Below are 14,368 nucleotides of genomic sequence, written 5' to 3' on the forward strand. Positions count from 1 at the left end.
GGAGAGGAGAGGAGAGGAGAGGAGAGGAGAGGAGAGGAGAGGAGAGGAGAGGAGAGGAGAGGAGAGGAGAGGAGAGGAGAGGAGAGGAGAGGAGAGGAGAGGAGAGGAGAGGAGAGGAGAGGAGAGGAGAGGAGAGGAGAGGAGAGGAGAGGAGAGGAGAGGGGAGGAGTCTTGTTGACTTAAGATCTTCCTTCTACAATGCAGATATTCATTTAGTATTTAGTTTGGAATCCTGGGCTGTTCTGATATCAAATTTAAGTTAGTGTTTCAGAGGTCCCCCTTTGTATATTAAACAGCCATAGCGGAATTCAGGACATACCATCTTCATGCTATGCAGCACACTAACATCTACCTTAGCTTAAAATGGCTATCAGAAGCAATTGAACACCAGCAGCAGAAGGTTCTTCTGATGACCAGGGAGGCTTCCTGGACTCTTATCTGGGCGAGAAGGTTGTTTTGCATTGAAGTAATCCTTAAACGAAACTTCAGACCCTTCTCTCCCATCGCACCGCCTCCGGCCGCGGCTGCACCGCGGCACAGCAGCCAGCAGATGTCCTCCCGTACCCGAGGAGCTGCTCTGCCCCCGGAGAACGCCGCAGGAAGGTGCGACACCAGACAAGACTTCTCCGGAGACATTCGTTCCAGTTAAAGATGTCTCCGACAGCCTTTTGTTTTATGCACTCGAATGTCACTGCAAACTCCTGTCTGATGTGCAGTACAAGCTGACATGAGAGATGCAACACAGGACAGATATGCACCGTGTAGTGAGCCTTCAGGGCTCACCTCAAAACATGGGCACAGCAGCACATGGAAGCAAAGAAAGAGAAAAGAGCACTAAGAAATAAAGAAATGGTTACTATATACCACATTCTGTAAGGACAAGTGGAAACAGGATGAACATCCAGACTGGTCCTTGGAAACAGTACCACTTCTTTCTGCCAGAAGTAGAATCGTAGAATCATAGATTCACAGAAGGGTTTGGGAAGGGACTCCCAAAGGCCATGTGTTCCCATTGCCTGCAATACACAGGGACACCCACAGCTCCATCAGTGCTCACAGCCCCGCGCCCTGACTAAACAAGAAAGCTGCCAGGACTCTCAGAGCCTATGAATTTCCAGGGGAATCCCAAAATGCAGGGAGTGAAGCCTAAGAAATAGCAGAAGCTGTTTTCTGTCAGAAGGAGGCACTGCCCCAGTGCGAGGCCTTACCAGCAGGAGGCAGCCGTCAGGTTTTACTGAGTGCAGTTGTTTACTTCCTGGAGCATTTTCCAAGAAGAGGCTCCAGTTCTGAATCAGGATGTGCAAACAGGAGAATTTACTGGAACAGGAGCTTTTAGGTGTGTGAGAGTTCAACAGCTGGCTGCTCTCCTCAGAGCTCACTCAACACATCAAATATTTACTGAGAATGCAAAACACAAGCTGTCAGCTCAACGGGACAGCAGGGCAATAACAAGTTCCCTCTCTTGTACTGCCCAAACTCATTCTGCAACATTCCCCTAAAGCTGCACTCATAGTTTCCATCTCAAGCGAGTGCACTGCTTTTTCCTTTTACCTGTACTAACTGTACTGTAACTACCACCACAAACATACCAGCATGTATCCATATATATAGGTGGACACAATTCCTCTCCAGCAACAGCACTTCTGAAGAGCACTCACAGCACACAACTCCGTCCTTTTCTAGGGTCAAGAGCTTAATCAAATCTGGAAAGATGTTAAAATGAGGCATGTTCCAGTAACAGTGCTACCAGCGCTACCCCAGCAAACCTAGGCATAGGGCTGAAGTGTTCCCTGCCCAGCTGACAACAAACTCGGCAGCCAGGTTAGCAGTCTCCTTTAGAAAGGCAATGGTGATTTTTCACCTGAAGACAGAGAGGACTCATATTTTGAGAGATGCACTCTTCCATCTCAGCGTGTGTTGACGGAATGTAAGAATAAGTAAAACGAACAGAAAGATAATTACAAACATTACAAGTTCGGAATAACCTTGCTTTGGGCTGCAGAACAGTTTCCTTTCTCTTTAATCAGCTACTGAAACAGATCTGGGAATATGCCAGCTGTTGACATGAGCTGGAGGCCCTAGGCCACTTTCCAAGTGTTTCTAGACACACACTGGGCAAACATGTTCTTTCTCAGACTAAGTCTATTAGTCAAATTATCTTTTCTCTGTATACTCTCATTTTCTTTACCTCCTCTGTGCCCCCTTTTTCACATGTAGATAACATTCGACTCATGTTTCTTTCCCTATCTGATGTTACACAAGGGGAAAGCCTCTCCACCTTTGTTAAACAGAACAATTTCCTTCGGTAGGTCGGCCACCTGGAACACACCACATAAAAGCTGTTGGCAGGAACTAATGTTGTTTCTGGCAGGACAGCCAACAGTATCCTCATTGGCACATCCTCAGATCGTGGTGATAAACTACAGATCTAAAGAGGGGCTGTAGGAAAGAAGGGGTAGGGCCCTTAGCAGGATCCGTGTGATAGCAGAAGGGGAAATGGTTTCAAACTAAAAGAAGGGAGATTTAGATTGGATACAAGGAAGAACTTGTTTACAACGGGGTGGTGAGGCACGGCACAGGTCACACAGAGAGCTGGTGCTGCCCCATCCTTGCACACAGCCACGCTCAGGGCACGGGGCTGTGAGCACTGCTGGAGCTGTGGGTGTCCCTGTGCACTGCAGGCAGTGGGAACAGACGGCCTTTGGGGGTCCCTTCCATCCCCAGCTATTCTGTGATATTTCTACAAGTCTGGTAAGAATCCCTCCAAAGTAATCACTGATATGTGGATCACAGGCTTGAATGCAATAACTGAATATACATATATATACATATATATATATAAAGAAGAGGAATGTGTGAACAGCAAGCTGGCAAAAGAAAACCAAAAAGGCAGAAATCAGAATTAAAGCGTTCTGAAATCACAGAATCACCGATGTTAAAGAGGATCTCAGAGACCCCCCCCCCCCGCCCTGCCATATGCTGGCTGCCACAGCATGCATGACCATCCATGGCCTCGGGCACCTCCAAGGACGGGGCAGTGCCGGTGAAAGCGAGTCTCAGCTCAAGGCCAGCTTAATTGAACTCCTCTTTTCCATTTCCAACAAGGCTGGACTGCCGGGTCCGCGCCTTCCTTATACCAGATGTTAACAGCGCACGTGAGAACAGCCCCCCTAACAGTGGAAGCGCACACCAGCACCCCGTGCAGCGGCGGTCGCGTTTTACTGAGCACCGCACAAAACCCCTCACGCCGCGCCGCGCCGCCCCCAACCCCGCCACGCGCCAACCCCTCCCCCACAGTCTGATGCAATCCGCCCCGGCCTCGCTCCCTCCCGCAGCCAATCGCTGCCCTCGCGGTGCTGCACGTCACTCCGTCCCGACCAATCAGGGAGAGCCACGACCGTAGAAATCCGGGCGGGGCGGCCGTGCCGGCGGAGCGCCGCTCGATCGGTACTGGCGGAGCGGTGATGGCGGCGCTGCGCGGAGCCCCACGGCTGCTCCTTTTCCCCGGCGATGCGGCCGAGTCCGCAGCAGGCCGCCGCCTGTCCGTTGTGCTGCCCGCGGGGGCGGCTCCCGGCTCCGCGGAGGCTCCGCCGCCGGCCCGCAAACGGCAGCGCCTCACCCACCTGAGCCCCGAGGAGAAGGCGCTGCGCAGGTGAGCGGGGGGCGACGGTGGGCTGGATGGGGGGGGGGGCTGCGGAGCCACCGAACGTGCCCCCAATGCGCCCCGCAGGAAGCTGAAGAACCGCGTGGCGGCTCAAAGCGCCAGGGACAGGAAGAAAGCGCGGATGACGGAGCTGGAGCAACAGGTGGTGGAGCTGGAGGAGGAGGTGAGCATCGGACCGGGGAATGCGGGGCGGCTGCGGGACGCGATCTGACCGCGCGCCGGTATCCGCAGAACCAACGGTTGCTGAGGGAGAACCAACGGCTGCGGGAACAGACAGGCAGCCTCTCCTTGGAGAACCAGGAGCTCCGCTGCCGCCTGGGCTTGGACGCTTTGAAAACGGAGCCGGAGTGCGAGTCTACGGTGAGTGCCCGCAGCCCCCGGCGGGGCAGAGTCCGGCGGTGCCGATCCTTGAGGTCGCCGTGGGGCGGAGCGGAGCTGCCGGGAGCGGCTGGGTGCTGAGCAGGTGCTGTGTGCGGTGAGGAGCGGCGGCTGGGTGCGTGGCTGTCCCGTGCGTCGTGTAGGAACGTACGGCGGTTGAGCTCGGGGGGAACTGTAAAGATCAGCCAGACTCGCTTCAGCTGGCTGCCCAGGGCCCATCCGTGGCCTCGGGCACCTCCAGGCATGGAAAGAAAGCAGTTCCAGTCATCTGTGCATGTCTCAAAACAGCCGTGGTGAGCAAGGTGGATTTCCAGGGGTGGGGAGGCTTGAGCCACTGTAGAAAGCAGTTTCACTTTATCAAACATTGCACAATAAGCAAAGAACGTAATGGAAGTGCTTGCAGAAGTGCATGATCTTTGAGGGTGCCGTCTTGCCTGCCAGAACACTTGTGACTGATGGGGCTTTTTCCTCGTGCAGGTTGTGAAGGAATCCCAGGTGGATGACATCAGGTTGGTGACCGGGTCCGCTGAGTCCGCAGCACTCAGACTACGTGTTCCTCTGCAGCAGGTGCAGGCCCAGCTGTCACCATTTCTGACAACCTCCACATGGATTCTGATGGCAGTGACTCTTCAGATTCTGAGGTGAGCATCTGCTCCTGTCCTGAGTAGTCTAAGAACTTGCTTCAGAGCTTTTTAATATGAAGTCTCTGATCTTTGACAGTTTGTTTATTAAGCTTTGGAATACCCTACTTGTGGTTCAAGTCCTAATGGGACCCTGTGAGTCCAGGAGATGTTAATGCAATTTCAACAAGTTCAGTTTCTGTTACTCTTCAAAAAATATTGCCTGGACAGTCTTCTAGCTTATACAGCAAACGCGTACAAATGCTGATGACATACTGTAACTTCTTGAAAACAAGCTTGGTTGTTGATTACTATGCTTAGTTGGAGCTTGAAGATAATCGGGTATGGATTTCTTCCTATCCTGAAGGCTCTGAAAACTACCATACTTTTGGTCACAGGCAGATCTGCCTGTGCCTGGTTCTTGAACTCTTTAGAGCCAGTAAGTACTGTAGTGTTGGTATGTGAAGAGTCTGAAGATACTGAGGATGTATTAATATGCAGTCAGTGTGGAGTTAAGAAATCTCTACTACCCTCTACTCCCTAGAGTTAATGAACAAAGTAGTTCTGATCAGTGACTGTCTTACCAGTATCAGTAACTGACAGCTGCTCTTGGTAAAACTGCAGTTGTGTGGTGATGTTGGTGTATCTGTCTTTTCAGACGAAGGTGAACTTATGCCACAGTGAATGTGTTGTTATGTTACAGTGGTAAGCTGTCTTTCTAAAACAGTATTTTATTCTGCAGTCTGATCTCCTGTTCGGATTACTGGACGTTCTGGACCCAGAAATGTTTCTCAAATGTGCTGATTCAGAATCATCCAGCCTGGAGAAGCTGGAGGAAGAGATGTGTGGAGAAACAAATTCCATACCGACCTCCCCCTCTCCCTCTCTGGGGTCCCCATCAGCTAAGCTGGAGGCCATTAATGAACTCATAAGGTTTGATCATGTGTACACAAAACCCTTAATGCTGGAGTTTCCTGTTAAGATGGGCAATGAAACCAATATGCTTGTGAAAATTGAGGAAGTGTCTCTCTCTCCGCCTGAAGACAAAGCTATTGCTGAGGTCCCAGTATCTGTGAAAGAGGAGCCTGTAGACAGCTTAATGCCTGAGCTGGGTATCTCTCATCTGCTTCCCTCTCATCATAGCTTTGCAGCCTCAAGCTATCTGCTGGATGCTGGTAGTGACTCTGGATATGAAGGATCCCTGTCACCCTTCAGTGACATGCCCTCTCCTCTTGACACTGACCATACTTGGGAGGATAGCTTTGCCAGTGAACTCTTTCCTCAACTGATCAGTGTCTAACTTGGTAGTGTTAATTGTCCCTGGTTATCTCCTGGCAGGGTAACAGGATATGCCCTTCTGGGGGGTGGAGGGGGTGAAATTGATTGTATGCAGAGAAGTGTTGCTTATTTCTTCCTATGAATGCTGGTAGATGTAGTGATGGGCATTCATTTCTACTGGTAAGGAGGAAAAAAAAAAAAAAGTAGGGTGCTTTTGTCCCCTCACTGCTCCCATTCAGTGTTCTCTTAGGAGAAAAACTTTAATTTCTCAGCAACTTGGCAATTTGGAATGAACCTGAAAATCAAAGTACTCTTCTTTAACTCTAAAAGCTTTATTGGGACATCTGTGTTTAGACAGCTGGGTTAAAACTAAATGGTCTGTACATTTTACAGATTTACTGTGTAAATGCTTGTTTTCTGTTGGCTATGTAGAGTTGCTTTCTCTATTTTATTTAACTATATTGGTGCAATTAAAGTGCAGTGCAGCTCATTTCTTGCCTTGTATGTCAGTAGAGGGGGGGGAGGGACTATCTGGGCCTCTGGAAGCTTTGAACTCCATAGGTGTTTCTGGACAGTGGGTCTTTCTGCACTTGCTGTACCTCCAGCTGCACGGGTGCCTGTAGCTGCTCTTCTGATTGATCTCTGGAGGCTGGACCTGTGCTGACCTATGATGCTTCAGCAGCTGCAGTACTGTTAGTGAATATCCATGGGATGAACTGCAAAGGTCACGTGAAACGAAGTAAACAATTCTCAGTACTTGCTGTTGAGAACAGCTTTAACTCTGTTACTGCATAGCTCAATTAACTTAATTAAAGTAGCAGCAACACTGCCACCCAGTGACATGGATATAGACTGCTTGTTATTTCCACTTAGTTCAGAGATCAAAATGCACCTCAATGAGCCACAAGTGTTAGGTTTTATAAACTTGGTGTCCACTGCTCACATTCCCATTGCATTTGGAAATGGACAGTTTAAATTTACACCCAAAATTTGTTAGGACAGAGCAGACAAAAGTGGAGCACTGCTTATGCCATCTCGTTCCCTCTTTTCATCTTCACAGCTGTAGGTGTCTCATGGCATGGCTTATTGAGGCTTATTGTCAGTGTGGGTTCTGATACAGGCTGGTGGGATTTACTGGGCTTGCTCCCCAGAAAGCACACATTCCATGTTGGGTATCTGGAAGCTTCAGAGAGCTCAGGATTTTTGCCAGCACTAACATCTACCAGATGAGTCTAGTGAGCATGTACCTGCTGTACCTGCTTACCGTACTGCTTTGATGTTGTTCGTACTATTAAGGATTAATTGCACCATCTAAAAATACTTTAGAAAATTTATTGAAAAACTCACATACAAATGGTGATTTGGCCCCAAGAGCAGACAGACCAAAATCAGATCTTCCATATTTCAAAATAAAACTTTTTCCACTTTTTCCTAATACTGCATCATGTTTCTATCTTCCTCACAAACAGAGTTAATAAAGTCTCTGAAGGAAGGCAACAACAAATCAAACTCTTACAAAGACAGAAGTGTGAAAGTCCCTGGTAGTTTGTCCTCACCAGTTACTAGAGCAATGATTTTGTTCAGTCCTAAATAACTGGTTCCTACTTCTACCCCTGCTCTTTACCTCCCCCACCAGCACTTCAGCCCTCTTCTCTCCTTGTAACAGCATAAATTAGACAAATTCTAAAATAAAGCAAATGCACTGGATGCAGTTCTTTCCCATCTCATGGTCTTTGTCAATAGTCTGCCAGTAGATTCTTTCAATGGAATGGCAGAATAACAGAGGTCAGTGCTTGTTAATTTGATGGACCATTTGCCCATTCAGTATTTTGAGTAGGGAGGAAGCTGTCTGGATCTCACATTTTGGCTTCTCAGTTTTTGTACCCTATGCCAAAATTTGATGTTCTCATCGTGTTTTTGGAATTGTTATCCTTCCTTTTCCATTTATTTAGCATCAGAGCTATCAGCTAAGTCAGTCCCAATCTGGAGCTTTCATCCAACCCTGCAACCTCAAAAAAATAGATATTTAGAGGCACCACGTTTGCTACCCGCAATGACTACAGCCTGCCCCAAGCTGCATTACTTTATACTCAAGCCATGTAGCAGCAGGTCAAAGGCTGTACATTTTAAGCAAGTTCAACAGTATAATAATACATAAGAAATTTTACACATTACATGCAAGAGATTTGTAACTCTGAAATAGATAGAAGAGCAAGAAAAAGCTGCACACGCTCTCCAAAGTCCCAGAATGTAACTTAGATAGCATTTTTCAGCATAATACCTATTCAAACGTTGGAATGTTTTTAGTGAAGCTCTGAAATATTTTAGCCAGAGACAGCAAATGTCAGAAAACCTTCAACAAGAAGAGCAAGATATACATAGGATTTAACTAACAGGGATAACTTTCCAAGAAGGCTGCTGTTCTGAGCCAAAAAAGAATGACTGCAAAAGCAGAAGTTTAAAATCAAACAGTCAACTGACTTATTTAAACATTTAAAAAACCCACAAGGATTATCAGTTAGCTGTGCACAGGATTAATAATTTCTCTTATGCAGACAGCTGCATTACTGAGGTCAGTGTACTTGCTCCTTCATGCTAGCAGGATGTCAAATACAGACTGGGATGTAGAGACAGAATCAATTACTTGGAAAGGAATTTTTCTCAAGAAAAGCCTCAATTTTGGTTTCTCTGGAAAAGGCTGAGGACTCGAGACTAGAAGATGATGTGCTGTACCTTGTTTGAGTGTAATAGAAGTAGCGTGCATGGAGAAAAGCTGTGAGCCATAGTGCATGGAGGATTCCTTAACACCCTAAGCAGGATACAAAATTATTTTGGCATGTATCTGTATAAACTATGTGGCATCATGTTAATGGCATGTTCTAGCTTAGCCCATAAATCCGGGTTTCCTCATGCAAACAACAAGCATCTTCTTCACCACCACTGTCAGCGATGTCAAAGTCTGGGACTTATTTACCTTGGCATCCTTTACCTCAGAAAATCAGCTCCCTCTATCTGATCCATACCACCTATAGCAAAATTAAAGGACATTTCTTATTTAATCAAGTTATGCTGCCTTGAAGTGACCTCCTGGCTCAGTGCTTATAAAGACTCACATCAGATGTCCAGTGTGCATCAGTTGGCTTGGGAACCACTTCTCTCTAGACTTTGTGCCACCTGGAGAGGAGGGGCATTAAAAACCCCACATTTATGAGACCATAAACCAAAGAGGACTGTAGTTAGATACCTTCCAAGTTAGTAGCCAGTTTTACTTTCCACAAAGCAGGACGGTTCTGCTCGGCCATAACATTCCTTCCTTACCAAGCTGCACAACGTATCATTTCAATTGGAGTTTACATCAAGTGCAAGCTACAGATGAAACAGCAATTGTGTGAAGAGCTGTATTTCTACAGGGGTGACTTTCCTGTCTCTGACTGCTCAGGACTTTGTCTTCCTTTCAATACCTTTCTCTAATGTGAATAAAAGTAACTGACCATGCATGGCGTATGCACCGGTCTGAATGGCTCAGTAAGTGAAAAGTGTGGCTTAAGCCACCGTAACATTCAGTTAATTGGATTTTAAACCTTTCCAAGGACATTAGGAGGAAATTTCATCATTAACAAAGATGGAAAGTTGCTTCCTTGTTTCAAAGGCCTCTGGGTTGCCTTCTCAGTAAAAATGAGAATATTGAACAGACCAGAATTATCTTTTCATAACGTTGCCCAAAGTTGTGTCTGGCCAATCCATGTTCTTACAATTGCTACTAGGAAAACAAAAAAACATAACCAAACTTCAGATTCACACAAACCAGAAGAAAAGAAGGTATCAAAATAACAACAACAGCAACAAAAAAAACCATCACAAGGTCACCACTTTCAGTCTACAATTTGGCATCTACAGCTCCATTTCTTCTTCCGCACATCCAGAGGTTCCCAAACTAGCATATGGATCTGGAGACATGGCAGTCTGTTGGGATTCAGGGAATGTTTCAGTCTGTGGGTCAAAAGCAGCTCTTGGTGTTGACTGCTTAGCTTGACACCCTTCAGTACCCTGCTGCCTGAAGTTCTTAACAGAAACAGGCTTCAGTTTATCTGTGAGAAATTCAGGAAGTGGTTTCCAAAGCACCAGCTCCATAGAAGGACGGCTCCTAGAAGGGATGGAGTGTCAGTTAAATTACAATTCTGCAATCACAACTGCTAAATGCAGAAGACCAGTGAATATCTTCATGCACTGTGCTAGCCTGGAGCTATATTCCAGGATGCACATTCCAGCTTTTTGCCTATCCAATTGTCTTTTCCTTGACCACTTCCATTACTTTAGTTCTAACCCTGTGTTTTCCACCAAACTCGATGAGCACTGTTGGTCACACTTGAGGACCTTCTCTGGGGAACCCACATACGTAACAATGAGGACATAACCGTTTATTCAAAGTGTTTCACTCTGTACAAATCAGGGCTACAAAACAGACAGCTTCATGACTGCTGCAGTTACACTTAATTCTGCTTTACATAAGGACAGTTTTTCCTGCTTTTGGCCAGGTGAACACAATGTTCTGTGCTCTGTTACACAATGCTGGCTGCATCATGCACTAATTCAGGACATCTCCACAAACACAACACTGTGTCTCTCATTTCATTTGCACGTGTTAGCTACATAGCACCGTGATTTCCTCCAGAACTTACATAGACTCTATTATTTTCTTTGTCAGGACTTCACCAAAATCCCTCTTCATCCCTTTTTTAAGGGTATCTGACAGGATAAGAGTGGGCAGATTGCTAACATTTCCATCAGCATGAACTTCCTCATCTTCATCAATTATCCTAGGAATGGAGGGGGAAGAGGGAAATAAACACTATTGAGCATACTTTCAACAGGCACATCCACTGCAGACTACAGTTGTATCCACGTGCACTGCACTGCACAGTGCAGATATCTGGCCTAGGCTGGGGTACCAGAAGCAGCGGGGCCGTGTTCACACAAGTCTCTCTTGGGCCAACATACCCTAAGAACGACTGCAACCATTGAAGCCACTCGAGCAGCTTCTGGTACCTGAGCTAGCTTTGTTATCTTTGCATCGTCCAGCAGTGCACAGTGACACTAAGAACACATAAACCACATTCACTTGTGGGGAAAGCATACAATTCAGTCCTATTACAAGTGAGTCCCAGTAACTTTGCCTGCTCAGTTCTCCATCTGTTAATTTTGAGAATTAATCAAGAGCGACTGAACATATTTCTTAATCTTGAAAGACTTTGCATCAATCTGAGATTAAAACAGTACAAAAAGTTGAGGAATCCAGATCAAACTGGAGGCATCTCCTCTATTTTTGGTAAAAGTTTTAAAGAAAATTTAGTAGAGTAGCTGGGAAAGGTGGGAAATTACCCTCTGAGAGGCATAAACATACTTTGTAATGCAGGTGTAGCCAAGAGAAGAAAAATGACTGCTCTTATTTACCCATGAAAAACACATCCTTTCATCCATCATATGTTAAGTACTCATCTAAAAAAAAAATTGGTTTTTAAATTTATATAACTTCTTTGCTTCTCTAGCTGTCTGCAGCAGACATTTTGGAGTACTTTGGAATACCAGCTCAGCTGCTGTCAGCTGATACATACACATGACATTCCCAAAAGTCTTTGGAAGGCAAGAATGCACAGTACATTTATTACATGACTGTAGAGGACTGACAAGAGCCACCCCATTTCCCACTCCCAAACCACCTGATAGTTAGCAAGATGAACCTCAGACTTACATATGAGGAAAGATCTCTGATTCATGCTATTCTGTACACTTACAAATTCATACCTAACCCAAGCATTTTTAGTATTAATCATAGGACAAGCTGTGATTTGTTGAGGGGGAAAAAAACCCAGCAAGCTGAGCTCAATTCTGAATAGATAATGTAAATTAAAAATGTGAGCTCTGGATACACACACAAAAATGCTAAAGACCCAGCACAGCATATTGATGCTGTTGATGATTTTGAGGAGATTGTTACTTGTTCAGCATCTCTTCTTCTTGCATCAAGTTCAGATCACATTATCAACCACAGCACTCAGAAAACCACAGGCAGCTCACAAAGAGACCACTCACACCGAAGGTTCATCCCAGACTCAGCAGCCAGGTAACACTACTGTAAATGCTAGTTTTACCCCTTAATATCCACCAAAAAAAGGTAAAGCTTAGTAAAGCCAACCCAGTCAATCCCTGCATTTACCTGTCCTCAATTTCCTGAAGCTTCCTGCGAGCAACCTCGCACTGCTGCTCCCCCATTGTCTGCTCCATTTCTTCACAGGGAATTTCTAACATGGCAGTTTCAGGATGGCTACCACCATACTGACTTGTTGCTACCTCCCCAGCTGCCTGCTGACCTGCACAGAGAATCCACTCTTCAGTGCTGGGATTCTGAGGGCAGTTTTTGGCTCCTGTCAGTCTCTTCTTCTTCACGGGACAGCTAGGAAACAAAACAAGTTTACAATTGACCTTTACAAAAGAGGAACGTGGCTTTCTACAGGACAGTACATTAGAGAAAGCCATGTACATTTCACCCAGCTTGACAAACTGCAAAAAGGAAACCTCTACAAAATAATACATCAACATTGCTCTTATCAAAACATGGGTACCCACGCAAGAAAATCAGTACTACACAATTAATGAGGAAACTGCAATGGGTTTGGGCTCATGTGCAATTCAGTGGAAGTTCCACACTGAAACAATGGAAGCAGTTCCATTCCTATGTATTCTGTAGATAAGATGTGCTCAAATACTTATTGAAATTAATTTTTTTCAGGATATAAAACACAAATTCAATTTACCCTTCTGACTCTTCTTCTAGCTTATGCTTCTTTCCACATCGAACAGAGACACTGCAAAACAGAGAGAAGCAGTTACTGGCTGGCACATGTAATATGTTCCTGTGACACTGATTTTCAAACTTCACTCACAGCCTGAACAATGCTAAGAGCAACAGTTGCTGTGCATCACAAGCTGTAAGGGAGCGGAAATTTCTGATTCAAAGGCCCATTTTGTTCCAAAGAAAGTCATGGAAGGCTGTAATTGCTGAGCTCCCCACACAGAATGCCCGATCATTTCTTCTCCTTTATGTTAGTTATTTTTTTCACCTAGGGGCAAATCCAGCTGTGCTACCATGCAAAAGATAAAGGAAGCAGCGTGTGATCTAACTTCGGCCTCTTAATACGTTATCTCACGGCAACATGCTTAAATGAAATGTAACCAAACAGCAAAATTTGACAGAATTGTGTCTTTACGTAAAAATGTTGTGTTCAAATATTTCAAAAAGCAATCTGATTTTTAAAAGGCATCAGACCTTAAGAGCTTATCTTAGAAGGCTCAAAAATTGGGCACGTGAGAAGCTACTGATGTTTAATAAAACCAAGAGCAATGTGTTGCAATTGGGTTGGGGCAATCCCAGATACATGTACAGACTGGGAGAAACCACTGAGAGCAGCCAGGAGAAGAGAAGGCTCCGGAGAGACCTCACTGCAGCCTTCCAGTACTTGCAGGGTGCTTACAAGCAAGAGAGGAGTGACTTTTGCATGGTCTAATAATGAAAGGACAGGGGGGAGTGGCTTTAAAATTAAAGAGAGGAGATAGAGGTCGGAGGTGAGGAAGCAATTCTTTGCTCACGGGGCAGTGAGGCCCTGGCAGTGCTGCCCAGAGCTGTGGTGCCCGAGGCCATGGATGGGCAGCCTGAGCTGGGGGCAGCCAGCACACGGCAGGGCTGGGGGATCTCTGAGCTCCCCTCCAACCTCAGCCATTCCTCGAGCCTGTGAACAAGGTCTCCGTAAATTCGCTCACGTTCCTCTCGTTTTTGAAGCCTTCTTCACCCCTCAGCGACAGACTTCAAGGCAGCGAAGCAAACAACGCGATCCTAACGTGCGGATACCACAATACTGGAACAAAACAAACCACGACCGCTCCGGGAACTACGGCGGATCCGCAGGGCTCCCGGCCGCTCCGCACTCACCGGCTGTGGCTCTGCTGCGGGTGCGTGAAGGATCCCACGGGCGGCACGGCCACGCCTTCGTTGTAACTCCCGAGCGCGGCCAACGAGGCGATGTCGAAGCCGCCGGGCGGACACACGCCGGAAGAGCCGCGGCCGTCGCCGCCATTCCCCACCATCTGCACGCAGCCCGCGGCGTCACCGGGCGGGACGAGGCGGTCGGGGGCGGCGGCCTGCGGGAACTCCAGCGCGGGACCCGCGGGGACGCCCTGACAGGACCTGCCCAGCGCTGCCATCGCTCCTGCCGGGCCGTCGGCTCCAAGCTCCCTCGGGAGGCCCCGCCGCCTCCCTCTGCTCCGACGGCACCCGGCCCGAGCCGCGGCACCGCAGGACCCGCGTTCTCCCCGCGTGGCGGCCGGGCCGTTCGTCGCCGCCGGAACGCTCGCCGCCGGGCCGCGCCCGAACTCG

At 47.1% G+C, this 14,368-nt stretch overlaps 2 protein-coding genes across 3 annotated transcripts; one reads left to right on the top strand and one right to left on the bottom strand.

Annotated features, from left to right (window-relative positions):
• The first annotated feature begins 3,449 nt into the window (after positions 1-3,449).
• On the top strand, positions 3,450-6,786 carry XBP1 (X-box binding protein 1). Of its 2 annotated transcripts, none has more exons than XM_042865668.1 (5): positions 3,450-3,652; positions 3,731-3,827; positions 3,896-4,034; positions 4,574-4,683; positions 5,405-6,786. In XM_042865668.1, exons 1-5 carry the CDS (start codon positions 3,465-3,467, stop codon positions 5,960-5,962), a joined length of 1,092 nt encoding a protein of 363 aa, XP_042721602.1. In that variant the 5' UTR covers positions 3,450-3,464; the 3' UTR covers positions 5,963-6,786. The 2 variants fall into 2 exon arrangements, with proteins under 2 accessions (XP_042721602.1, XP_042721601.1); XM_042865667.1 differs by having other exon boundaries at positions 3,896-4,024; positions 4,520-4,683; positions 5,405-5,675.
• A 472-nt stretch (positions 6,787-7,258) lies between these two features.
• CCDC117 (coiled-coil domain containing 117) lies at positions 7,259-14,232 on the bottom strand. The gene is made up of 5 exons (XM_042865666.1): positions 13,925-14,232; positions 12,753-12,803; positions 12,155-12,391; positions 10,620-10,757; positions 7,259-10,084 (listed from the first exon to the last, which is right to left on the bottom strand). Exons 1-5 carry the CDS (start codon positions 14,194-14,196, stop codon positions 9,832-9,834), a joined length of 951 nt encoding a protein of 316 aa, XP_042721600.1. The 5' UTR covers positions 14,197-14,232; the 3' UTR covers positions 7,259-9,831.
• Positions 14,233-14,368: the final 136 nt, after the last annotated feature.

This window comes from Lagopus leucura, unplaced genomic scaffold (assembly GCF_019238085.1).
Source record: "Lagopus leucura isolate 7727_CA_CO unplaced genomic scaffold, USGS_WTPT01 Super-Scaffold_806, whole genome shotgun sequence".
NCBI lineage: Eukaryota > Metazoa > Chordata > Aves > Galliformes > Phasianidae > Lagopus > Lagopus leucura.

Coding starts and splice junctions, on each gene's coding strand:
- CCDC117 (XM_042865666.1), bottom strand. CDS start 14,196: ATGGCAGCGCTGGGCAGGTCCTGTCAGGGCGTCCCCGCGGGTCCCGCG. Junction 12,804..13,924: donor CCGCAGCAGAGCCACAGCCG/GTGAGTGCGGAG, acceptor TCTGTTTTGCAG/TGTCTCTGTTCGATGTGGAA. Junction 10,085..10,619: donor AAGAAAATAATAGAGTCTAT/GTAAGTTCTGGA, acceptor CATCCCTTCTAG/GAGCCGTCCTTCTATGGAGC.
- XBP1 (XM_042865668.1), top strand. CDS start 3,465: ATGGCGGCGCTGCGCGGAGCCCCACGGCTGCTCCTTTTCCCCGGCGAT. Junction 3,828..3,895: donor TGGTGGAGCTGGAGGAGGAG/GTGAGCATCGGA, acceptor CGGTATCCGCAG/AACCAACGGTTGCTGAGGGA. Junction 4,684..5,404: donor GTGACTCTTCAGATTCTGAG/GTGAGCATCTGC, acceptor TTTATTCTGCAG/TCTGATCTCCTGTTCGGATT.